Source organism: Pinus tabuliformis, chromosome 9, assembly GCF_031772625.1.
Source record: "Pinus tabuliformis cultivar Carrire ecotype Pingquan chromosome 9, CPIR1, whole genome shotgun sequence".
Lineage (NCBI taxonomy): Eukaryota > Viridiplantae > Streptophyta > Pinopsida > Pinales > Pinaceae > Pinus > Pinus tabuliformis.
Window position 1 is genome coordinate 1,054,168,495 of NC_142307.1, and position 26,776 is coordinate 1,054,195,270.

General features: G+C 37.6%; 1 protein-coding gene across 2 annotated transcripts in view; it reads left to right on the top strand.

The window, feature by feature from the left end:
- The window catches only part of LOC149152308 (uncharacterized), a 223,977-nt gene that overhangs the window by 153,314 nt on the left and 43,887 nt on the right, over positions 1-26,776 (top strand). Inside the window, exon 4 of one of the 2 annotated variants that reach the window (XM_089440587.1) lies at positions 23,857-23,904. The exons of the other annotated variant lie outside the window; for it this stretch is intronic. Within the exon in view, the coding sequence (XP_089296713.1) occupies positions 23,857-23,867 (11 nt within the window). The 3' untranslated portion in view covers positions 23,868-23,904. The remainder of the gene's footprint in view (positions 1-23,856; positions 23,905-26,776) is intronic. 2 annotated transcript variants of the gene reach the window in all.

A 26,776-nucleotide genomic window follows, 5' to 3' on the forward strand; every position in this document is an offset into this window, starting at 1 on the left:
TCACACGAACTAGCCGTTGGAGGATTTATCTTTAAATATGAATTCATTTGTCAATTGATTCATCTGACCTTTGAGTCTTGTGCTTAGCAAGAAGCTCTTGTGTAATATTTTTCTGGATAATAGAGAAAGACTTTGGGGTTAAGTTTTAATGGTGTTACTCTTCATGGCAATACTGTAAGATGTGTTGTTTTCATGCATAATTTTTTCTAAAGTCATTGATGATAGCTTCTAAAGAGTGGTTTGAGTATAAGTACTCAGTTGCTGGGGTTTCAACAATAATCTAAATTTTGAACGTAATAGTAGGTATTTCTATTTGTCTGAGTTTTATTATTATTTTTTCGCTCTATTTTTAATGGCTGGATTGAGTTTTGCAGGAAAATCTTGATTTTAGATCCTCGGGCATTAGGGGAAGTTTTTAGTTGGACCAGCCAACTCCCGATCCGTGTTTTCTAAGGAGCCCAATAAAATTAATCTCGGGCTTATCATAAGATTTTTTTTGTTGGTGATGCACGAAGGGTTTCGAGTTAGCACCTCCTTAAAATTTAAAAAATTATTTTTTGTGTGGGAAATTGATAGATCTGGTTGTTGAAAGCCTTAGATTATCAGATCTGGGAGTGGAGTTGCACTCATACTCCTCAGATCTGATAGATCTACCATTCTTGTGCAATCTGTAAATTTTTTTATTGGTTTTCTGACTTGGGTTTTTGTTTTTTGTTTTTGTTTTGTTTTGTTTTGTTTTTTTTTAAGTTTTTATCATTGTATATACCATTTGGGTGTTTTTTTCTTGTTGTGCAGCTACAGATCTGAGGTGGAAATTTGTGTAGAGTCCAGATTTAGGCCCTGGAGGGTAAGATTTGGATCTCTGGGAGTTTATCAACATTATTTCGTAGGTACATTATTCAAAAACTTTGTTGTCCAAGGGTTTAAAAAGTTTTAAATCTCGAAATTTTCACAAGGGTTTAACGAATAAATCTGAAGCAGAAGCAAGTCATTTTAAAATAAGATTTTCTGGGAAATTTTCTTAGGTTCTTGGCTACCATTTTTCTCCTGTTTGTTGCCATATTGAGCCTCCAGAAAATTTCGAAAAAAAAATTGTGTGTTTTCTGTGTTTTGTGGTTTTTGGAAAATTTCGGATTTCTTTGCTGCATCTACTCCAAGCCCTCCTTGCTGCTGTTGTCAACTTGCAAACTCCATCAAAACCTGCAACGTTCCCCTGCCTTGCTCCTCATGTGGCTCACTGCTGCCACATACATACAACCTTTCTCTTCTCTCTTTGCTGCGTCCTCTCCTTCGTCCAACCCGCAGCCCTCAAACCCCTGCTACCTGCATCTCTCTTCGCTACGTCCTCCTCGTTGTTCCCTACGCCTCTCCCTCAAATCCCTTCGCTCGAGTTCCTCCTGCCGCATTCCTCAAACGCTGCTCCTTCCCTACAAGCAAATCTGATGCCTCTTTTTGCTCCCGTACATCCTCCACCGCCATATCCTTTCTCCATCGAACCCGCAAGACTTCATTGCTGTCGTTGCTTTCCCTCTCTTGCCGTCGTCCTGCAAGCCTGTGGTTCCTCTATCCAAAGCTACACTCGTTCCATTTTGTCAACCTGTAGTTTCTCTCCATTCCACCACCGTCAAAGTATACTTGCACACAAGAATTCGATACCCAAACATTTCGACCTTTTTTATTTATTTCATTTGTATGTGTATGGTTAGATTTAGGTTTTCACCTTTTTATTTACTTATTTTTTATGTTAGGTTAATTTAGTGAGTTTAGGTTTCAATTTTATTTTAGATTTATTTTGTTATTTTCTTTCAATTTGTTTTAATTTGGTTTTTTATTTTTATTTTCTTTTGTTTTGATTTTACATTTTCTTGTTTTATTTTTGTTTTTACTTATGATTCTTTGATTTTGATTTTTTGATTTCCTCATTTTTTTTCTTTTTTTAATTTTTGATTTGATTTTTGTTTTACATTTTATCATTTTTTAATTTTAACTTGTGATTTTTTTTTTGTTTGTATATTAAAAACATTAAAAATTTCATTTATGTGACTTTAAAATTCCTATAAGAATTAAGTCAAAAGGGGATTTGTGCTTTCACATTAAAAATTTTAATGTGGTCTATGGCCCATTAAAATTTCATTTTATTAACCCTTTTTGATTTGTTTTACTTTGGTCACATTAAAAATTTAATCCCTTTACCACATTAAATTATTTACCCAAGGGATAATTAAAATTAAAATTTAAAGTTCCTTGGTATAAAATATAAAATTAAAATTTTTGTGGTATTGATTTCTCTATTGGCAAGTGCGATTAATGTTTTCAAAATCATATTGCCTATTGGAAAATGATAAATTATTCTAGATCTAAGTTATTAATGAAAATTATTTTAAATCTAGAATATGCTGCATGATAAAGTTTTAGGCGTTCAAATTTAATTGTTCATGATCGTCGCTTTGCCACATTTATAAATTGCTTGGGATATCTTGTTTCTCTTCAGTCTATGGTTAATTGAATACAAAGACACTAGTCTAAAATCATTTCTTTCTTGTGATTGTGTTTGATTTGTATTAATTGTTTAATCTATCCATTTTAGTTGACCAGGTGTCGTTTACATTCATCAAGTTGTCCATCTTTAAGTCTCCTAGACCTTAGGGACTACCCCCCTTGACTTGTCTAAGAGAGAGTCTAAACAGAATGAGTAAGGACTAGAGTGACAACCCTTACTTTGAGCGTTGTCGTGGTGCCTAGACACTTTATGCGACAACACCCGACAACTGAAGAGTCTGAGCCCTTTTGGCTCTGTGCAATCACTGCGTGCGCTGGATTAGCGCCTCTTGGCCACTGCGTCAATCCTTCCTAGCTCAGAAAGATGACTTGGCACTGCGTGAGCCTGATCTGCCCCCCTCTGCTTCTGTGTTGGCCTAGATAGTAGACGCAGCTACTGCGTGGGCTCCTCCCAGCTATTGCGTCACCCTCACTTGGCTCAGAGTGCTGATGCAGGCACTGCATGAGCCTCTGCGTCACTTCTCCTTTTGCATCTCGAGCTTTGGAACAATGCTGTCTCTCAGGATAGTTGCTCTTTGCAGCGAATTCTTCTGGATTTCTCGACTGGTGTCTTCAGTTTCCTATGATCTGCAATGCTTTGATACCATGTGAAAATTTCTGAATCTACACATCAGAAATCCTACTGCAATAAATGGTTTGTCATCTCCTACTTGTTCTTTACATTTAACAAGTTATTTAATTACTTAAACAACGATAAAAACACTATTGCAACCTACACATACATACAAATCATGAATTGAAATAAACTGAGACAATCACATAAGGTACACCGTTGTTTTTGGACAATTGTCCCCAGAAAAACCCAATTCGGGAAAACTGGTGCAGTATATAGAGGGTTTGTATTATTAAGTAGATTCTTGAATACAACTAGGGTGCCAAATGCGGCTCACCCAAACAGAGAATAACCTTGGCAGAAGTACCTGTATCTGGAGATAGATATGGGAAATTTAACAATTGGATTATCAAACTCCATAGATGACAAATGTTGTCCTTAGTGTTGGGCAGTGATGGCTGCTCGAAGCTCTGCGCTGGAACTGCGTCACCTCCTCTAGGAGTTGCGTCACCCTCTAAGTGAGCCACCATTGCTCAGAAAGTCGATATGCTGAATTGCTCTCTTTTTGCCCCACAGACAAACCCCAACGCTGCCTCTAAGGGCCTGCGTTAGCCCCTCCAGCTTTTGCATCACCCATGTCAGCCTCTCTGGCCTCTGTGTCACCCTCTCTAGAGTTGTGCAGTCTCTCTTGGTGCTGCTCTACCTCTCTGCTATGTATTCTTCGGCCTTGGACTGTAGTCCCTCTGCCTTACTGCCCCTCACTGCGACTCAGATCACTAGCTCGATTTTCTCAGGAAACCTTGCCCTAGAAAAATCGAATTCTTTGATCAATTCGGTGTCCCTCCAACTGACACTCAAGCCTCCTCTTATACTTTTCCTGTTGATGAATCAACGACCGTGATCTAATCTCTAATCAACGGCTAAGATTAAAACAGGCCTGATCCTCGTCACTTAGAACCTTCTCACCCATATTCTTATTAATACACATTAATATATTTATTATCCTAAGTTTAGACTTAGGAGCCCATTAAAAATATTAATTATTTTAATAACTCCTCATCTGGGTGGAATTTCTCCAAACGATTTATGGGTTTTGGCGATCTCATGTGTTCTAGCCCCTCCACCAAATTTCGGAGCTAGAGCACATCCGATGCTACCCAAAATCAACAAATTCTTGAAGAGTTTTTCTTTGCAATGGAACTTCTACCACACTTCAAGTCTATCCTTTGAAGTCTTCTCCATAACCCTTGAGCAGTCAACAAACTTTCCTAACCAAGGAAAATATATAGAGAGGTTATTAGTATACAATATAAACAAGTCTTGATGTCAGAAGGAAACTAAACATGAAAAGATGATACAAAGTGTTAGCACTTTGTCTTTCTTAAGACTGTGAAAGAAACGCAAAGGTAACCACAAAACCACTTTCAAGTCTAGAAGCTAGCCCTTCTAAACTTAGAGAGGGATCTCTCTGTTAGATTTAGCTTTGTTTGCTTTTAGAATTTTAGGCTAGATGTGAAAGTTCAAGGTTTGGTTTTTGAATTAATTGTTTGGTTGATAATGTAAGAAGGAACCATTGGGCAATGGAGTCAATTTTCTTTATGTGGATCTTTTCAGCAGTGACAGATGCGTTTAATAGGGCAACGTAGGCAAATTTGTTGGATCTTATATGCTTGATGAGATGGGAAAGAAGAAATGACTAAGTATCCATTAAACATAGAGCAATTAAGAATTCTATTGCTTAACTTCGGTTGAAAACATCGAAATTGTTCAAAAGACAGAATTGAGTGTATTTAAACAAATTCAGATTCTTTATTTTCTTTGAACAAAATAGATCATAAACACATGTGAAATTATAGAGAAAGGAAAACACAATAACAAGAGAGAATATCACTTCACCAACAAAATTTGACACAGGAATCTCGAAAAGCTTGTGGAGCAACTTTACATCAATAGTCCTTTTCTTCCCTACAAAAATCTGGAAATTTGTCCACTGGAACTTGTGGAGCAACTTTACATCAATAGTCCTTTTCTTCCCTACAAAAATCAGCCCTTACATAAATAGTACAAAAATTTAGGAAACTGAATTTCTGCAGCTGACTGGCACTATTTTTCTGGCTTGCTGTTGGTGATTGGACCCGAAGAAAAGCAGCTGGCTGTTAATGTCCTTTTGGAGATTCGATGATTGTTTACTCTAGTAACTCACACAATTTTTCCCATCTCTGTTCATCTGGCAGTTTAAACTTGATTAACTTTCAGTAAACCTCATCTACCTCTATGAATTTCTCGAAGGTAGGCTTACTGAGAAACAAATGACTGATTTCATGTTTGATCAATAAATCATAGCTTAGGCCTTCCATGAACGCCTTTCTTGTGAGTGTGCCCTTGATTTTAGCAAATTTTGACCTGTCTCTAGCAATGGTGTACAATTTATGCTGGTAATCTTCATGCTTGACCAATTTATCTCCTATCCCTTGTAATCCAGGGAGACCTTTTTGGTGCAGTATGTTGAATTTCCTATGAAATCTCTGAGTGATGTTTTCCAGACTGTTGCATTTAGTCTCCAATTGCAACATCAAATTCTTCTTAGTGAGAACTTTTCTCACTTCCAAAATGGTATATGTTCTGTCTTCTATGTCTAGTTCTTCCAACTCTTCTTTGGATTTTGAATTTAACAGTCTTATTAGAGCTACAACATCACTTGGTTTGGTGCCAAGGTCTTTCTTCACATCTGCTATAAGTTCTTTTGATTTCTGGACCAACTCATCTTGTTCAAAGATGATTTCAATAGATGGCCATATCCTTGTGATAGCTTCATTGATCTCTATCCAGATGTTTTCTTTGGCTTCTGCAATGGTATTAGCTATGACAGATTGATTCTCTAGATATTCTATCCTCTGTGTGAGCTTGTGTGTTTTTTGCAATTCTGCTAGATATACATTGTCTATTTTGAGCTTTTGTTCCTGCAAATTATTTAATTTCTCAGTTAATTTCTCAATTTCTTGGTCTTTAATAGACATATTTTCCATGGCCTTAGCCAAATCTGCTGGTGTACTGTTAGACTGTCCTTCTATTGTGACAATTGCTGTTGAAGTTGTTGCTGATGTTGATGCCTCAGCTATCGATGTACCTGCCACTGGGATTACAACCAAAGGAATTGCATGCATTGCACTAGCTTGTTGCCGTTTTTCTTTCAGGAGTGTCTCCAACTCCTTTTCCATTTTTGAAATCTGATTGTTCTATTCAATGATGATTTTGAACAGATTCTCCTTTTGCTTCTCCTGCTCTCCATATTCCTTAGCCTGTGGATCTTCAGTGGAGGGGAGCTTAAGCTACTTCTTCAACGCTACTATATCTGCATTCTTGCTCCTGATGATTTCTTCAGCTGCCTTTACAATATTGGGATCATATCCCATTTTAATGACCAAATCCTCCAAAGACTTTGTCTTTGTCTTTGGCCTGAGAAGAAACTCTTTCTAACTTTAGTTGTGCTTGAATATTATTTATTGAAACCTTAGGCTTAGCTGCTGCCATAGCTATGGTTATAATGGTACTGTAAAGCATTTCTCTAAACTGCTTGTGGAAGTCCATCTGGTCAATGCGATGGATTGTATCTGTGTCAAAAGAGAAGATAGATTGCTTGTAATCTTCTGCTGATTTGGGCTGAACAACTTTAGGCTTTAAGAAGGCAACCTGCATTTTCCTCTTCTTTGCAACAAAAGCTGACAGAAGCCTGTGCTGGGTGGTGGCTATTTGTTTCCAAAATTGTGAAAAGGTGGTGGCCTTGAGTGCCTGGTTCTTTGCTTTGATTTCCCTGTAAATGGCAAAAATGTTTTGATCCTTATTGCTCTGGTCTGCCTCTCTTGATGGTGATGAAATTGGTGTATCTGTGGTCATTGGGGTCATCGGAGATGTAGGAATAATCTCCTCTCTCCTTGACACTGAAGGGATACAAAGACTTGTTAGAATGATGGGCTGTTGTTGTTTTGTATTTTGCTGCTAAGTTTCCCCTGTATCTATAGTCTTCTGTTTCTTGTTGTATACTATAAAATCTTTAGCTGAGATCTCTGTTACTGAAGGGGAGATACTTTCCCTTGGTCTTTTCTCTGTCTTTTCTCGAGGTAATGGAGTATGTGAAGTAGATAGTACCTGCTCTTCGACTGCCTGTAGAGTATTCTCCTGGTTCATAAATTCTTCTATTTCTGGTCTAGGAGTATGGGTGTAGGGAACATACTTCTGTTCCATTCATAATTTAGAGATTATCCCAAAAGGGTCATAAGACCAAGTAAAGCTATTTTTTAAATTCATCTTCTTCATAGTAGCCTCTGACTCTCCGGCTGAACTTGCATTGCATATAAATGGCCCAACTTGTGTTTTTATTTTGAACTGTGCCTTCTTCTTGGTTGCCAAGAAGTGTAGCTGATCCATGTTGATCATTTGCTTGATAAACTCCAAGGCAAATATTCGAATAGGTACAAATTTAGGCAGTTTATAGGGAGGCAATTCACAACCATATATTCTGATATCTGTGTAAGATTGGTATAAATACCAGTCCCCTCTCTTGGTCTCATCACTCAAATGCAAAATTCTCTTTATCTCTGGATGTATTTTGGGCTCTACGTCACTGTCAAACTGGCTACCATGTGTACAAATTGATCTATAAAATCATTGAATGTAAATTCAATGTTGTTCTTCTTGACCAAGGAGGTCCAGTGAATGACTGATTGAGGGTTCCCTTGACTGTCTGTCTTCTGTAGCTGGAAAGGGAACCTGTTTGATTGAGAATAAATAAATAAATACACCAAAATGGATGCATATCTAAAAACTCCTTCGGTTGAGAATTTCATGAATTGCTCATGAATCATCTCTGCCAAAATTCACTATAACAGAAAATAGTTGGTGGCTTTTCACCATTGGAAAATATAGAGAGAAATGAAAAAATGTTTTCATCTACCCACTAGTCAGAGTAGTATCCTAAGATGCAAGAAACCATGGAGATTATCTGTTTGGCCTTCTCAGGAAAAATAGAAGCAGGGTAGGGAGGGTTTGTTTTGGGCAATTGAGAATTATCAGGCAGGAAAGTTTCAAACACTTTGGCTCTCTGAGGGAAATCCAATTTGTTATATATTTCTGTAAGGAAATCTGGGTGAAAAGGTTGCCTTGGGTCAATGTTTGTTATCTAGAGCATCTTTGAAATTGAGTGGCCATTAATGGAAAAGAGAACTTCACCATTCTGGGCCACTATTGTTCTTTGGCTAGGCATATAGCGGAATTGGCACCAGGTTACAAATTCAGGGAAATAGTAGGTTTGTGGGAAAATGTATTGGGGTAGGAAAGAGTCCCACAATCCCAATTCATCACTGAGGTCCAGATGGTTTTGTTTGAGCCAATTGTGAAGTTCGTACAAGTCGAATTCACAATTGGTCTCTGTAACCTGATAGAGCTGATCAACTAAAGGTTGGTGGTCTAAATCTATGGCTGGGGGTAGCATGGGATTCTCTTGGGGAAGAAATTTCTTCTTGGAAGACATAATTGAACAAATTTAGTCGATGGTTAGCCTGAAAGTACCTGTTTTGGCAGCCGGATGTTCGAGTGAGGAATTGGACAGGCCTGTGAATGCGTTGAAACCACTGGGAATGGCGGGGCTCTGGGAGAAATTGCAGCGATAATTGAGACAATTTTTGACAGTAAAAGAGAAAAGAAGGGTTCGCCGTTCGGGAAATCAGACCTTTATATAAAAAAGACAGTTACTGTTCAAAAAGTCGTTTATTTTGGCGCGAGGGAATGGAGTTAATGAATAACGAACTTCTATAACGAATAAGGCGAAAATAAATATATTATAATGGGGGGGAAATATAGACACGTGACGTTCGAGGATTGGGGGATAGATGGTGATGTGTGAGCACGGGAGGAAGACGCGAGGATGGAGTGGTAAGCAGGAGCGTGGTGGAAAGGGCGGAGGTACGTGGCAGTAGGGGAATGGATGTGATGGGAACGTGGCGCGACGAAATGGTGGGAACAAGACAACAGGCGGTCAACGAAGATGGAAAGTGGGTTTGAGGGGAACTCGGAGGGGGGTAACTGTGGGAAGTGGTTTCGATTCTCGAAAGGGGGGGTGGAGTGGAGTGCATAAAAGGGTGCCATGTAGTGTTGAGTGGGTTTGTGAAGACCGCTTCCCTGGACCCCCCCCATCAGATAATCTTTGGAAGCGCTAAGGGAGCAGAAATGATTCCCCACCGTTGATCTAGGCGGAGCAGATCATGACTGTTGGAAATCGTTCACTTTTTATTACATCTCAACAAATTAACTTTCTCGTCTTGTGACTTTAGAATAAAATTAACATCAAATCGCTTTATGCACCAAACACTTTATTACAATTGGTAATCGTGCTTAAATAACACGATTATGTATTATAAACACAATTAATCTATCTTAAACTTGATTAATTAACTATAAACGAGATTAATTTATCCCAAAGGCGCATTTTGATTTGCGAGCCTTTTATTACTTTCTAAAGTTTTTCATTTTCTTTTTATGTTTTTTGCCAATTAACCAAGGTTAAATAATTTGGTTAATCCTTTTTATTCTACCTAATCAATTTCAACCAAGATTACACTAGATGGTTGATTTATTCACTAATCTAGACTAACTTTATTTAACTTAGTTTAATCATGTTTAAACAATATGATTAAACTAGCTAATCTATTTCTAACTTTGAGGTGGTATTTGAACAAGCTGCACACTTCCTTGAAAATTGCAAAAGTATTATTGATGTATTATTTTTGAGTGGCCTTTAGACTTGCTCACTTTCATATTCATATATATATATATATGTATATATATATAATTTTTTTTTTTTGGGTATTTTCATCATCATTTTTTCTTTATTTGTTTTTATTTCACTTTTCTTTCTTTTTTTCACATATACATATTTTTTATACCCTCTTGGTTTTTTCTTTTGTTTTGTTTATATATATATATATATATATATTATTTTTGTAAATCATTTGCAGAATACAATATTATTTACAATTTCAACAATTGAAAGATAATAGCCAATCATCATTTGATACTATGAATCATAGGACCCTAACACAAAGAACCAAATACTTATCTTTTATAAAATGGTGAAGGCTCCCTCTTCACCCAATCCTTTTGAGGGATACTTGCAACTTATCAAAATAATTTAAAAATGTTCTAACAAGACATATTAGATCTACAAGCTTTAGAAATCAAAACACAAAGGAAAATAATACAAAACTTAAGATAGAAGACTAAGAGGGATATGTGAGAAAGAGAGGACTTAGTTGTATAAGTCATTGACTTCTAATTCTTTGGTCTTGTTCTTCTTAGGTGGAGCTTGATCGACAATATTTGCTTGATCCCTATCCCTCTTCTTATTCCTTGGATTCTCTAGACATTGATTTTTGTAGTGACTCATCTTGTGACAATTGTAACATTCAATCTTGGATAGGTCAACCTTCTTCTTTGGTCCTTTGAACTTCTTGAAGGTTTCCTTTTTCTTGTGATGAGCAGAATAGACATTAGAGATGCTTTCTTTTTCATCCTCGTTGTTTACTGATGATACTCGAGCTTCTTCTTGACTGCATACATTCCACATTTGTTCAAATGTTGGAGTATCCTTCCAATTGTTATGTCTTGATGCAAAGGCACTCCAAGATTTTGGTAGGCTTAGAAGAGCAGTAACTACGAGTTCCTTTTCTAGGACAACTTCATCTATTGCTTCGAGTTCATCTTTGATTCTAGATATCCTTATAAAGTAGGATGTTACAGTATTGTCTTTTGTCATCTTAATAGTTTTTAATTCAATCTTGAGACTTACTATTTGACCAATGTTCTTGATGGTGAATAATTTAGAAAGAGCCTCATACATTTCTTGAGTAGAATCTATGTTGGATATGTATGGGATGAGGTTGTCCTTTACTCTGCTTCATTTGTAGGCTTCTTGACTTTTCTTTGAACAAGATCCAAAACTTCGTTCTTTTTGAGGATGGCATCTATCCTCTTAGTCCAGGCCCTGTAGTTGGAGGCTCCCTCTAGTTTGTTTTCTCCTTTCATTGAGTTTGACATAGTTTTGCAGATAGTAGACTTATCTCCTTATATGATCCTTTTTCCTTAATGACCTTTCATTGATCTCCTTTTCCTCAATAGATCTTCAACCTGCCTTTTTCCTTCTTCTTCACCTTAGCTCTGATACCATGTTAGAAAACCAGAAACGTAGAAAGGTTTTCTTATATTGATAATTACTTGTGATATTATTATGTATTATTAACTTCTTTAAGTTCTTCTTTTATCGTCTTCTCATCAAGCAATCATCAAAGCAAAAACATAAAGATTAGGGACACCAGAAGTAGGCACTTAGCCAGGGCTAAAACCCATGTAGGGGAAAAACCAGTAAAAGAATTCTTCCTTCAGTAGATTCAAAATGAGATAGACCAAGACCTTAGACCAACAAACCTTCCTCCTCTACCAAGTCATCGTTCTAAGATGATTTAGTAGTCTTTTCTTATCCAACAGTGTCAGCCTAGCAACAATCTAGAAATTTGGCTTCCCAGCTATAGAATTTTGGCCCCAGCTTCAGAATTTTGGCCCAACTTCAGCTTTGCAGTTTTCGGCCCCTCTAGCAGCTTCACAACTTCACACGTGTGTGTGTGTGTGTGAGAGAGAGAGAGAGAGAGAGAGAATTTCGAATTCTTATGCTTGAGAGTGACCTCCTTGTTTTTTGCCAGCCCTTTCGTCTTCTTTCCTTGAAATTCTCACTTTTTATGGCCCTAGAAGTTGCGGTTTGAACTTGTGGGTGTAAGTGACAAATGAGGCCGAGTTGCTGCCTTTATATAGGAGTTTCTGCCCCTCTGTTTAGGCCAACTTGTCCAGTTTGAGGCCGACTAGGTGGAGGAGGCCTAATTGACCTATTTTACAATAAAATAAATTTCGTCTTTGAAAATAAAGACCAAGAAGGGTCTTTTACAATATGACATGGACAGTGACACTTGACATAAACCCTAGAAGCCTTCAATGGAGGCTTTGACCTAAAAACAATTGACCCAAGCATGAAACCCATGCTTTAATAAGTCAATTTCTTTAATAATAAAATTTATTTTTCTTTCTTTTGACAAATATATTTCATTATGATTCAAATACAATTATGAAGACCGACACTAGTTACATTTTTCAACAATTGGAAGGTTGCTCCTTCCATTGTGCTTGACTGTCTACTCCCTCGAAACTAGAAGCTCTTTCAGTCATTTGGCATGGTTTTGGATGTCTGTACAATCCTTCCTCTGAAACATCATTCACTCCTACTGAGTCTATGCTCGAGCCCAAGAACCTGACAATTTGGCGTTTGGAGCAAAAAATCTCCTCATAGTCCACTCCCTATTTTTGGGAGAACTCTCTTGCCACAAAACTCTCTTCTATGCTGCCATTTACTGTGTGAATCATCGTATTGGCAGTCTCTAATATGGATCTATTCTTCCTTTCTCCAAACTCCATTTAGGTGGCCATGGAAGAAAAAAAATTATAACCAAGCAAAGGATACAAGAACAAGAGGCTGACCAAAAATAAAAATAGTAATAATAATCAAGGGAGAAAAATATGTTTGGAAGTACTTATCTCTTGATTTAGGAAGAAACTGCTAAGGATTGTCACTCCTTTTCTAAGAAATTTGTGACTTCTACTGAGGTGGATGCTCATTGTCGTCATCATCAACGTTGACTGCTGTTGCATGCTGCTTTTTATTCCTTTTATTCTCAAGACACTGGGAGGCATAATGTCAAAAATTATGGCAAATGAAGCACTTGACCTTTGCCATTTCCTTCTTCTTCTCCTTGTGCACCAATGCCTGGGTTGGCTGTCCTAATAGTCTGTGTAGTCCTTCCTCTCAGTCCAGATAGGTGAGAGAATCTTGAAAACCTATCATGTGTCCAGAAGCATCATTCTGAAGATTTTTGAGGATTTGTAACGCCATCCAATTTGTCTTCCATTATGAGAGTTGACACCATTTGGTAAGAGATCTAAAATCTAGTCAAGTCGTTGAACACTTGTCTCTTAGGTTGACTTCAGTGGCTACCCTTTCAACAAAGCTTTGATACTGTATTGAATTTTCTACAAGGTACACAATAAAATTCTATTTTCTGCTAGATAATTACTTCCTAATGATTTTACACAGTATTCTTATGCCATTGATATCATTGAGAAATTACACTTCAAAAAATATCAATAGTAAATGCAGCGGAAACAGTAAAGATATAGAAAGATATCCGTGCACAATAGAGACAATATTTTTAACCTAGGAAGCCCAACCTTAGGAGAAAACCCAACAACTTTTCTTTAGGAGAAATTATTCTTCAGGAAGGTACACATCCAATTTTTCTAGAAATCTTTGAAATATCCAAGTCAAAAATACCAATCAAACCTGGTCGAACTCTAGCGAGTCAATTTGTCTAGAAACCTGGTCAAACAACTTTTCACAAATTCTTCATGAAAAACTGTCCAAAGGACAGTGAAATTCCTCCTGTTTACATCATATAAGTTTAGGCATGCAAGCTCTCATCATTAAGACTATGTATAGGTTCATCCATACATTACTTTTCAATTCTCAAAAGCTATCAAAACTACCCAAACAGTTAACATAGGCTTTCACCTGATATCACTGAAATACATAAAAGTAGGCCATGAAATAAAGTTTTTCCAACAGATTGTGTCTAGGAGATTATTCAAAGGAAAGATAAAATTATAAATCCAGAGTTTGCACAACCTTCTAACTCTAAATTTAAGTGACTCATATCATATTGACTAAGATCTTACTCCCTGGCTGGGAGATTTCTCTAAACTCTACCATAAATCCTATTTTTTTGTCCATCAACATTCCTTCTTTTGACAATCCTCTGCAATAGAGTTAAGCTTTATGTATACATGGTTGTAGGGGATGTTTGAAAAGACAATCTCCATATTTTTCAACTGTTCTAGGATTTGATGTAGACCCTTGTTTTCCATCCTGAAAAGACTATTCATCCAATTGATTACCATAGATAACTCACCAAATACCTACATCTATTGAACCACCTTATCAGCTGCCAACCTCATTACTATTTTCCAAGCCATCAATTTTGCATAGTTGTTAGTGCCACCCGTCAAACCTGCTTTGAAATTTATACAATGTGAATCATTCAGGAATAATGTATCTCCTCCACCACAGTATGCTTGCTACCTATGACTAGCACCATTGAAATTGAAATAACCCCAAACACTTGACTTATGGATTGGAGGGAGACTCAATATCCTAGTTTTCACATCCTTTGATGGAACTATTTGCTTTCAAATAATGACCTAATTCAGGATGTAGGTCGAAAGGTTTGCAATAATCTTTATTGAAATATTTCAACATTTCTGTCTAGCCAAATGCACCTTGAAATCAATAGGGGAAGAGCTTTGTAAGCCTTGAATTCTTTTTTGTGGAACCATTTCTTTAAACACTCCTCTACTATCTCCCCATTGTCATCCACACCTATAGCCTACCAACTCATCCATCTCTGCCCATCTATAACTTCTAGCTCTTGCATTCACTATGTTCATGTTGATTTTTTATTTTTATTTTTGGAGGATTTCCCATGTTAATGCTTTATTCCTTAGAATTAACCACATAAACCTTGGTTTGGGGTTGTGATTTAATCTTCCTTTTACCCACCACCAGTGGGTGACCCCATAGGAGAAATTTTCTCCTAGATTTGTCTTCAACCAATGACTAATAGCCCCTTGACAACCACTAGTGTAGCAGAGGTTGTGCCAAATGTCTCCTCTCCTTGAGCCAGTCATATGTCCCCTCGCCCATCTGTCGAGATCATATGTATGAAGGTGTGCCATCCAATCCTGAAGGTATAATTTTTCATTATGCAATTGGGTGCTTATGCTTGTTTTTCTTGGGCACACTTAGGCATGGATTTTTGGGTGACTTGGAAGGAGGAAGGGTTTTGACTGTACTCTTGTTCCCTTCCCTTACCACGATTGCTCTCTCCTATATTCATATACCCAAGGTGTGGGCTTTCCTCGTCATAGCTACCCCTGTACCATGGCATGTGGCTTGGAGCCTCCCTTTGTCCCAACTTCGTTCCATCATTATTTCACATGACACTTGCCATTTAAACAGTGTACCTTGGACTTGTCATTCCATTAGAGGTTGAAACCACCTAATAGGGTCCTTCATTAACCTCTCCTACCCAAGAAGGTAACATTAGTACATATTCAAAGCCCCAAATTTGGAAGGGAATCCCATTGTGAAGTTCTCATTTATGCCCTTGATTAACAAGCTTATTTACTCAATTGCACTTATGAATCATTGTATTGGAAGGCGAGGAGAGACATTGGATCTTATAGAGGATTGCAGATGGGTTTTCGTCTTGGACTTGGCCTCCCTATATGGGATCCAATCCCTTTAGAGGATCACAATGACACTTGTAGGGTGAGCATTGAGACCCATGGGCCTCCATTCATGCAACATTGTTTATCACGCCACGGGCTTCTTGAGCACCACCATTTGCTTGTTTGTGCTCCAGTTATTTAGAGATGATGATGCACTTGGACCACGTTGCCCTAGCCGGCTATGCATTGCACCTAACACTTGACAATTGTTCCAAGGCCTAGAGGTGTTTATGTTGATGAAAACTTGACTAAACTGAAGGGGGGGGGGGTGAATCAGTTTCGTATATTCATGGACATTAAAATTCTTTTCCTTAATTTATTTAACGGAAATGTTGCATGAGCAACGTGACAAATAATGACCAACATATAGAATATGTGAACAACAAGTAATAAGCTAATCAAAAGATCATGTCACCACATAATAACAACACATATTTACACCAGATATATGTGGAAACCCATAAGGGGAGAAAACCATGATTTTATTATTGTTGTGATGCAAAGACAAGCTCCTACTCCTTATTACATCTGATTTTCTGTAGGCTCCAACTTACAAGAGACTGCTACCTCAAATTTCTGCAAGCTACAACATGCAAGGGAGCTCCAACTCCCATATGTTTTCTGTAGGCTACAACCCACAGGAGGCTCCTACCTCAATAGGCCCCAACTTGATATTTATCAAGCCACTACTTGAAAGGAGACTGCAATCCCCTGATGCAAACTAGAAACAACAATGTGCTGGTTTACCTGGTCATAAATTCTGCATATCTCCATCTTCATTTCTACCTATTCTTCCCTTCAAATCTACTTCACATAAACTTCATATGTTCCAGGTAACTAATGCATAACCTCTCAATCTACGCTCACTCATATTCCAACTCTCTAACTCAATGCCTTCCAAAATCACATATTTTATAAAGATAGTTCGCTGGCTGTTTGTATCCCACATAGGAATATGAAGTGAATAGGCTTGACTCTTTGCCTTCCACTCATTCATTTCCAAATTCTTTATATCTTGAATATTAGAGCACAAAAATAAATAATCCATCCAATATTAATTTCAGCCACATGTAATGATTAAATGCATCAACCTAATGCCAACATCAAATAACAATATTTATCATTAATGCATCACAACAATCTTTGCAACATCTTTGACTTTGCCTTGGAGTCTTGCCTTTGCATCACAACAATTTAGCTTAACAACAAATTAGTGTCACCACAAATTCTTCATTAAACAATCTCTGCAACATTATCCAAGCATCAAGCCATCAACATGCTATCAACATGAGCATCAATGTTCTATCAAACCATCAATGTATCTGCTGCTCCTTTGTCCTTGCTCCTGCATACCTTGCCTTCTTTTGCTGCTTGCTGCTCCTTGCCTTGCTACATCTTCGCTGCTCCTTTTCCATCTTGCTACATCCCCGCTACTCCTTTTCCATCTTTTCCTTCTTTGCCTTGCTTCTCCTCCTTGCCTTCCTGCCTCTTGTTGCTCCTTACATTACTACTGCTCCTTGCCTTGCTGCTTCTTGTTGCTCCTTGCCTTTTTGCTTCTCCTTGTCTTGCTGCTCCTTGGCTTGCTGCTTCTCCTTGCTTTGCTCCTCCTTGCATTCCTTCAATGCTCCTTTGCCATCAATGACAATAATGGCAACATATGTCTTTCCTAGGGAGACATGGCAGGGCCTGTGTCATCTTCTAGCCCTCACTAATGGAGCATCGACTTGATCATGAGCCACTTGGAGACCCGTGAGACCAATGCTTGTGCCCTAGAGCCACTTGGGAGCACCACATGATGCTTTGCTTGTAAATCAAGGGGCCACCTCCTTTGACCATCATTCGTGGAGGCCTCTTCTTCATCATGGCACTTGAGGACTCAACTAGGCCCTCCAATGACCCTTTGCACCATTATTTTATCATTTTGGCTTCATTTGGATATCTTATCTTACACATTTGAGCTATTTGGTGGGCTTGTCTCCAAATTTGTTGTTATTTTTCACATTTAAGTAAATTTAGGGGCATCTTAGGCTAATTCGAATTAGAAGAGGCTCATATAAATAAAGCTAAGCCTCATTTGTATCATACATCACCATCACAACTTCGATATCTCTTCTTGAGAATTTTCGCATTTCTTCTTGGTTTTCTATTGGAGATCTCTTGATGTATTTTGACATTTTTGGAGCTGAAATTTTCATCTATCTTGGAGCTATCTGCTTTTTCTTGGGTTGGATATACCTCTTGTCATCTTGTAGGCCCTAAATTTTGTTGAATTTTTTTTTTCTAATGTCTAATGCATGGAATTGTTGCAATTGATTAAATGCTCTTGTACCCTAATTTTTATTGAATATCATTGAAAAGTTTATTTGATTGGTAATTGCACTACTCATTGTATGACAAGTAGATGAATGTTCGTAGTGGATTGAAATTGTTTTTCCTTCCATTGAAAGCCATATAACTTGGATAGGCAAATGTTAAAAGGTGTATGCTAGGGCATCATTTTTCAGCCTCTTTGAAGACTACTTTGGCTAAATTTCGAAGCACATAGACTCCATTGCCCTAGAATAAGGCACTAATGCAAGCAAAGTTGGTGATCAACTTCATTTCTCTTCTCTTTTTCACCCTTCCAAAGTTTTACGTCCCCTTCCCTAGACAACTTGCCAGGGCTTGATGTGAATTGCATTAGAGAGGAGATCTTGTAAAACCACTTGGACAACCTACTGCATTTGTGTTCCTCTAGCTCTCTAAATTTGAGACAATTCCTATGGTTGGATTATGAGAAAACTCAAACCCTAGTTGCATTCCTGAAAATCATCTTGAACATCTTGGTAAGAGGCCTTATTAAGGGTTTTGCACATAGTATTTAGTGGAGTAAATCATTTGAAACCCTCTCCCTAAACTACATTGACCCTAGTGAGCTCCTAAGAGTTCTTCCTCCCATGATTAGTCATAAACCCTAGGCCTTGTGTGGACCCAATCTAGGTCTCTCAAGTATAGCTAAAGCTTATCTTGTAAGTAATTGATCATCTTATTGAGCTTCTTGAGTAGTCCTAATCATTCTTGGAACCTCAACCTTAGGTCTCCTTGTCATTGTTGGATATCATTAACCCTAGGTCTAGGTCTCCTCATAGGTTTTTCTTGGAGAACCTTTAGCTTCCCTTGAAGCATTGAGCCTTATTTTGGGCCTCTCCTTTGAATGGGTCTTGGAAATCACATCATACCTTCTTATTGATCCCATCATTATTAGTGATTTCCCTCGTACCGGGACTCCTCCCGTCTGTGAAAGTCCGTAAAGAGCAGGGGGCTTTGGCTGTGATGATAATGGGCCTCTGTCCCAAGTTTTGTTGTGCCCTCTAGCTCTTGCCTATTTACAAGGCCTGCTAGTTTGTGCAACAACACTTGCATAGGGCCTTCCACTACCATACATTCCTTTTTTGATTTACATCCACAAAAATGGTTTTGTACTTGAATCTAGGAGTATATTCCCCCAAAGAAGGATTCTTAGACCAAGCCAATCCATCATTCTTATTTCTAGTTTTTATGTGTTTCTCCTTTAGTTGATCTATATAAGCCTTCCACTGTACAACTTTTCCATTTTTCATGTCTATCATCTCTCCAGTCTTCCATCCTTGTTGCTAAATTGATGTAGTAGCTGCAACAACAACTTGTTCAAGTTTGTGAAATTCTCTACTCTGCAACTTATCAATTATGTCCATAGGTAGTCTATATAGGCTTCTCCACACCCAGCCCAGGGGTCAACGCCTATTCTAACTTTGTGCCCATTGCCTATTTTCCAAACTAACTAGTGATCCACCAGAGGAAAGGATAATACTAATACCATAGCCTTCCAGACAATGGACATATTATGAATAAAAATGCTTTCCTCTCTAATCCATTCTTCAACAATTAGTGTCTCTATGTATTCTTGAGATATAACTTCCTGGTTTGTTTGATTAGGTGTTGGAATTGACCATTGTATATTGTGATAATCAAAGTTGTGTAAAGCTTCCAGAGAACCCAATTTTTCATGACAAGTCGAAGCACATTGAGATCAAGTATCATAACATCTGGAATATTGTCTAGAGAGGAGCTATGAGATTCGAATATGTACCCACTAATGTGCAGGTTGTTGATGTTTGGACAAAACCATTGTCTCGGATTAAGTTTTCTTATTTGGAGAACAACTTGGAGTTGTTAAGAATCACTCTTTGGAGAGAGGGAACATTGATTGTATAGCACTGTGTGATTGATAATCTTCCTTGGGCTTAGCTGAGAGACCAAGGTTTATGGTCGGGAAGATTGTCTTGGTCACTCCCCCGGGTCATTGAGATTGACTGAGAAACCAATGTGGTTGGGGAGTTTGGTTTTGAGGCTTGGAGTGATCCCTCACGTCATTGTGTTTGATTGAGAGACTAGTGGATTTGGTCTGAGACTCTGATTTTGAGTTTTCTCCCTTGGGTCATTGTATTTAACTAAGATACTATATAATCGAGGAGTTTGATATCGAGATAGGGATTCCTCTCTTGGGTCATGGACTAAGAGACCTTGTTTATGGTCAGAGAGATGGACCCTGTGTACTCTCTTGAGTCATTGTGCTTAACTGAGAAACCATTTCATATGATTGGAGAGGTTGGCCTCATTGATTGATCCCATGGTAAGTTGGGCACTGACCTTGAAGCCATTGGGTTTTGGCTTATGGGCTGGCTTTGATGCTATGTATCTTTCCTTATGATGAGACTTGTACATCTGATCTCTCCCTTGGGTTGTTACTGAGAGACCAATGGATTGGTCCGGTAGATTGATCTTGAGAGAGAGAGAGAGAGAGAGAGAATTACGTCCCTAGCTAAGAGGGAGTGTTGTGTTGAAATATGTAACTAGGTTTGGTCATTATAATGACATATGTAATCATGATTTGATGTAAAGAGAAAAATAAATTTATTATTGTTATTCATGAGGCATGGGTTTCATGCTCAAGGGAAATTTATTTTTAGGTCAAGCACCCATTGAGTACTTCTAGGTTTGTCATAAATTCAATTGAGTCATTGTTATGTATTGAAGACACATTTGGGCATGTTAAATATTGTAAAGAAAAAATTATTTGAGTCAAAAGACCCTCCAAGACCTCGTCATGGCGCAAAGATCAAGTCGACCTACACAAATGGACAAGTTGGCCTAAAAGAAGTAATTTGACCTAGTGGAAGACCTATATATAAGGGAGACTTCGACCTCACTTAAGGCACTCACTTCACACACACAAGTTCATTCAAGAAAGAGGAAAAGGTGCGAAGAAAAAAGACAAGGAGAAGGAAAGAAAAGCAAAATTTTTGCACTGTTTTTGGGCTATTATTCTCCACATGTGCAAACGAATTAGGGTACCTATTACAACAAAAAAAGGTTGAGTTGCAGGAGTCAAGTCAGGGCATCAAGAAGGACACTTTGCAAATCGAGTTCTCTAGGAGAGAGAATCAACTCAAGCAAAGAGGAAAAGAGGAAGAATATACCATAATCTTCCACATGTGCAAAGGCTAGGGTTTTTGCAGAAAAATCTGCTGGGAGGTCGAAGTTGCAAAGGAATTTGCTGCGAGGTTGAAGTTGCAGAAGAATCCGCTGGGGGGTCGAAATTGCATAAGAAGTTGTTGGAGGCTAAGTAAATGGATTCATTCTATAGGCCTCACGAATCCGAATCCGTCGTGTCTGACACGATTCTCTCGAAATTCGTGTCCAAAAAACATGACACTTCATGTCCTTTTTTGCCACGTCAAATCCCCCTGCGTGTCACGATTTTGGCAGTGTGTCACGATTTTGGAAATCGTGTCCTATTTTCCAGGACTTGCTAGGCGGAAAAAGTGACTTGCGTGGGTATGAAAAGGGTGCATTTGGTCATTACAGCCACACATATTTTCATTTGGCAAGTGTTTTGTGAGCTGTTGGCAAGTGCAGAAGGGTTTGCAGTAGGGGTGATTTTAGGGGCGAATGTTCGCCCTTTGGCGAAATTAAGGGTTTTTAAATTTTTAGTGGGCGAATATTTTGTATCATAGTACATTTTTACAAATCACCTCAAATAGCCCACCTTATTTTAAGGGAGAGGGTAAAAAAGGTAAATTTAGCCCTTGAAATTAGGAGTTACAACCTTCCATTTGCCCATTTTCAAGAATAAGTTTTATTTAAGTGAATCCATTCGCCCATTTTCAAGAGTAGGTTTTATTTAAGTAAATCCTATGGGCCAAAGGCCCAAATACCATATTTATAAAAGAGGTATGGTAAATTAATAAAAATATAAATAAATGAGAGGTATGGTAAATTAATAAAAATATAAATAAATGAGAGGTATGGTAAATAAATAAAGCATTTTTTATATTTACTACATAAGTCACCTTATATACATGCAAGGGTGTAAACAAATAAAAATATAAGTAAAGTGGAGGTATGGTAAATAAATAAAACGTCTTTTTATACTTAGTCAAAAGGTATGGTAAATAAATAAAAATATAAATAAACTAGACGCATGGTAAATAAATAAAGCCTGTTTTTATATTTAGTCCATAACCCTCCTTCTATTTGTGAAGGCTCAAGAAAGAGGTTTTATTTAAGTGAATCCTATGGGCCAAATACCATATTTGTAAAAGAGATATGGTAAATTAATAAAAATATAAATAAGCGAGAGGTATGGTAAACAAATAAAACATTTTTTTATATTTACTCCATAAGTCACCTTGTATTTATGAATGGTATATGGTAAATTAATAAAAATATAAATAAATGAGAGGTATGGTAAACAAATAAAACATTTTTTTATATTTACTCCATAAGTCACATTATATTTGTATTTATGAATGGTATGGTAAATTAATAAAAATATAAATAGATGAGAGGTACGGTAAACAAATAAAACATTTTTTTATATTTACTCCATAAGTCACATTATATTTATACTATGGGACAAATACCATGGACTAGATTGTTATTAATACCATGCAAAAAAACATTATTAACCCTAATATTAGTATTAATAAAAATAAAAATGGCACATGGTATTGACCCATGGTATTCACCAAAATGGCACATGGTATTGACCCGTGGTATTCACTTGGAAAGTAGCCTATTTAAATGGGAGAATTAAACCAACATAGATCCATCTTTACTTTGGATCTACAAACCCCCGAGAGGTATCAAATATCGTGATATGCAAACTAGCATAGAGTGAAAAAATATTTGATCCGATCAAGAGTAAAAATGGATGTTGTAATTTAATGTATGTTAAACATTTTAGCTTGGTTAGAATAAAAATAAAATAAAAATCAACTATTAATTTTATTAATTTTTATAAATTACTAATAGTAATTTTTAAGCTCCAGGTTTATGATAACCCATGGTATTGACCCATGGTATTCATGTGAGCATAGACTATTTAAAGGGGAAATTCTATCTTAGATCCATCTTAATTCTGGATCTACCAAGTGCTCAGAGGGATAAATAGATTTCATCCCCCTAAGAGTGGTAGATGTGGAGTTAAGATGGATATAGGTTGGTTTTTATGATAATGAAGATATTAAATAGACTTAGGAAATTATATTGTAAAAACATCGTAAGGTGAATGATTAAAGCATAGACATTGGACAAGTATATTTGTATACTTCTGTTTTAAACTCAAACAAATCCAGGGCTAAAAGGAATGGATTGATTGCACTAGTCATCCTTCTATAACTTTCCAACATATGCTGGAGTAAATAGATTGTAATTTGGGTAATTTTTCTAATTGCAAACGGGAACATACTTGTGTATTGGCAGGGTGGTTACGAAGTCCCTAGAAGTGGAGTAAACAGATTGTAATTTGGGTAATTTTTCTAATTGCAAACAGGAACATACTTGTGTATTGGTAGGGTGGTTACGAGGTCCCTAGAAGTGATGAATTTGAATTTTTCTTGGTTTTATATATAGTATTAGGTTTTTTGAATTTGAATTTTTCTTGGTTTTATATATAGTATTAGGTTTTTTCTCATGCTTTCTGTGAATGGCACGGGTGAATTTTATCCTACACCCACTAGGTTATCGATATGTAATTTCGGTAATTTTGATTTCAAAAGATATTGTAAAGAAATGCAATGATTTCATTTGTGTATTCAATAAACACAAGATTTTATAATTGAGTTAAATATTCGCCATGCTTGGTGAGAGATTCGCCAAAAAATTATATATACATATCATATTATTAATAAAATCGCCTTCCATTTTTCCTATATACCATGGAGATTCGCCCATTTATTATACATGTAAATTTAGGGGGGGTTCTTAAAATTTTCCCTGGTTTGCAGCAAGGAGTTAAGGGAGTAGAGCATTCAGCAAGGAGATTCAAGAACCAGGTAAGTGCATTTCACCTCCATTTTTTTTCATTTCTTACAGCAGTTTGTATATGATTTTTTGTTTACAAATTTGTGCATGTTTTGTTCATTTCTTTTACAATATTCATGGCTCAATCAAAGGCAGCAGTTAGGGGGCAAAGGAAGGGCAAGAATGTCATGGGTGGAGATGCCCCTTCTCCCCCAATATCATCAGAGTCTGCTACAAGTAATGTTGAGAGAAGAGGAGGACCTAAAGACAATGATAAATATCCATTGTGGAAATATGTCACAAGAGAGGATGGGCCAAACACCAAGGGGAAGGGAGGAGGCAATGTGAGATGGAAATGCAATTTTTGTGACATTTCTTTCAAAATCACATATTACCGTGTGAAATCACATTTGTTGGCTTTACCGGGTTGTGGGATTGGAGCTTGTAAAGCTGTTTCCTTACAAAAGAAAAAAGAATTGGAAAAGGAGTCCAATGTTGGTATGGAACGTGTGGCTTCAAAATCAAGAAACCCAAGAATGAAGACCCCCTTCCATTTTTGAGGAAAGCCACCACCAAATTTCCATTTGAGAGTTCTACTTCTACTGGGGGACAAGCATAAAAAAGAAGAGCACTTGGTCCAATGGACAAGATTTTCCAAAAAGTGAGACGGGAAGAGCTTGATCTCACCATTGCCTTCTTCTTCTATCAAAGCTTCATATCATTATATGTTGCATGTTCACCTCTATTTATTGAGATGTGTTGAGCTCTAACTCAAGGGGCTCCAGCAGGGTATGTGCCTCCTGGGTCAGAGAAGCTGAGAACCACATTGTTGACGAAGGCAAAAAAAGAGGTGCAAAAAATGCTTGAGCCTATTGTAGCATCATGGCCAACATCTAGGGTTAGCATTATTTCTGATGGATGGACAGATCCAGCATGACACCCAATCATCAACTTCATGGTGTCTTCCTTGAGTGGTCCAGTTTTCATGAAAGCAGTGGATACACTTGGCGAATACAAGGATGCACAATTTATTGGTGAGTTATTTATTAAAGTTATTGAAGATGTAGGTGTTGATTCTTGTGTGCAAATCATTACAGATAATGCACTTGTTTGCAAGGCTGCTAGTATGATTGTGGAAGCTAAATATCCACAAGTGTTTTGGACACCATGCATTGTCCATTCATTGAACTTAGCACTGAAATCCATTGCTTTTGATGTGCTTTGGATTGGAAGCATTATTGAGGATGCAAGACATATCCGTAACTTTGTGCAAAATCATACAAATGCCCTCACTATCTACAAGGACTACACCAATCTATCATTGTTGAAGATTGCTGATACACAGTTTGCATCTTCATTCATGATGTTGAAGAGGTTGAGGGAGGTCAAGACCGCTCTTGGGTCCATGGTTATTTCTGAGTTTTGGTCTTTTTGGAGAAAGACAGATTAGGTAGCCTCTAAAAGAGTGAAGGACACATTGCTAGATGATGCTTGGTGGGAGAGGGTAGATCTAATTATTCGGATCATGGACCCTATCATTTCTTTGCTTCGATTTGCAGATACAGACAAACCCATCCTAGGAGAGGTTTGTGAGGGATGGGATTCCATGATTGAGTCCGTGAGGAGCATTATTCTACAGAGTGAGTGCCCTGAGTATGAGACATCACCAGAGGCCTTCTGTGATACCATACATGATATTCTTGTCAGCAGATGGGACAAGAATTGTACACCTTTACGTTGTTTGGCTCACTCATTGAACCCTAAATACTACAACCATGAGTGGCTGAATGGTGGACCTTCCCGCAGATTCCCTCCTCTCATGGATGGTGAAATCTCACAGGGGAGGAAAGAGGCATTCAGGTGGATTTTTAGGATAGTGCATTGCTTGCTGAGGTGGAGGATGCCTTTGCAGAGTTTTCCATTGGCACTGGTCGATTTGGAGGTTATGATGTGATTAGAGACAGGGGGGCTAAGAAGCCCTATTCTTGGTGGGGAAATCATGGGGCAACAAGCCTTCCTCTTCAGCAGTTAGCCATGAGGCTCCTCTCTCAGGTGACTTCATCCTCTTGTTGAGAGAGGAATTGGAGCACATATGGGAATTTGTATAGTGTGAAGAAGAGCAGGCTTGAGCAGTCCAGGGCAGAGACAATGGTGTATGTGCACACCAACCTTTGTCTTATTTACAGGCAGAGGGAAGAGTGGTTGAGGGGAAAGACAAAGATGTGGGATGTCTTTCCTGATGATATGGGTCTGGACAGCAGTGTTGAGTTGGCATTGGCCAACATGGATCTCAATGATCTAGTGCTAGAGCCTGTTAGATTTGATGACTTAGAGGGGTCATCCTCCACACCAGTAGATGCAGAGGCGACTATGGATACAGGGGAGGAGGAGGATGTAGAGGAGAGCATTGGGGACCATGATGATGAGGACATTGATGCTGATTCTGATGCTGATTGATGCCTTGAGGCTTGTATACCTGTAGTTTTATATTTTCTATTTCTATTTGCCATTGGCATTGCACCAGCACTACCTATGTGACACATTTTGATTTGATGACTTAATGAGAAAACTATAGTTGTCAGTGTGTTTATCTTACTATCTTGTAGTTGTAAGTTGTCTTTCAGTTATGAATTATGAATCATGATTTATTTGACCAGTACCACTGACATGTATTTGAATTTTGTATGTACTATGCATGCTAATAGCTATAGATGAAGATCGATGTTTGAAATCAATAAATTTGTATCATTAATTAAAATTTGTGTAATAAATATCTAATTTTATATATATATATATATATATATTTTTTTTTAATAAAATAATATATAACGAATCCTACGTGTCCTATTCCGGGGGGTCAACGTGTCCGAATCTGATACCACGAATCCCGAATCCTACGAATCC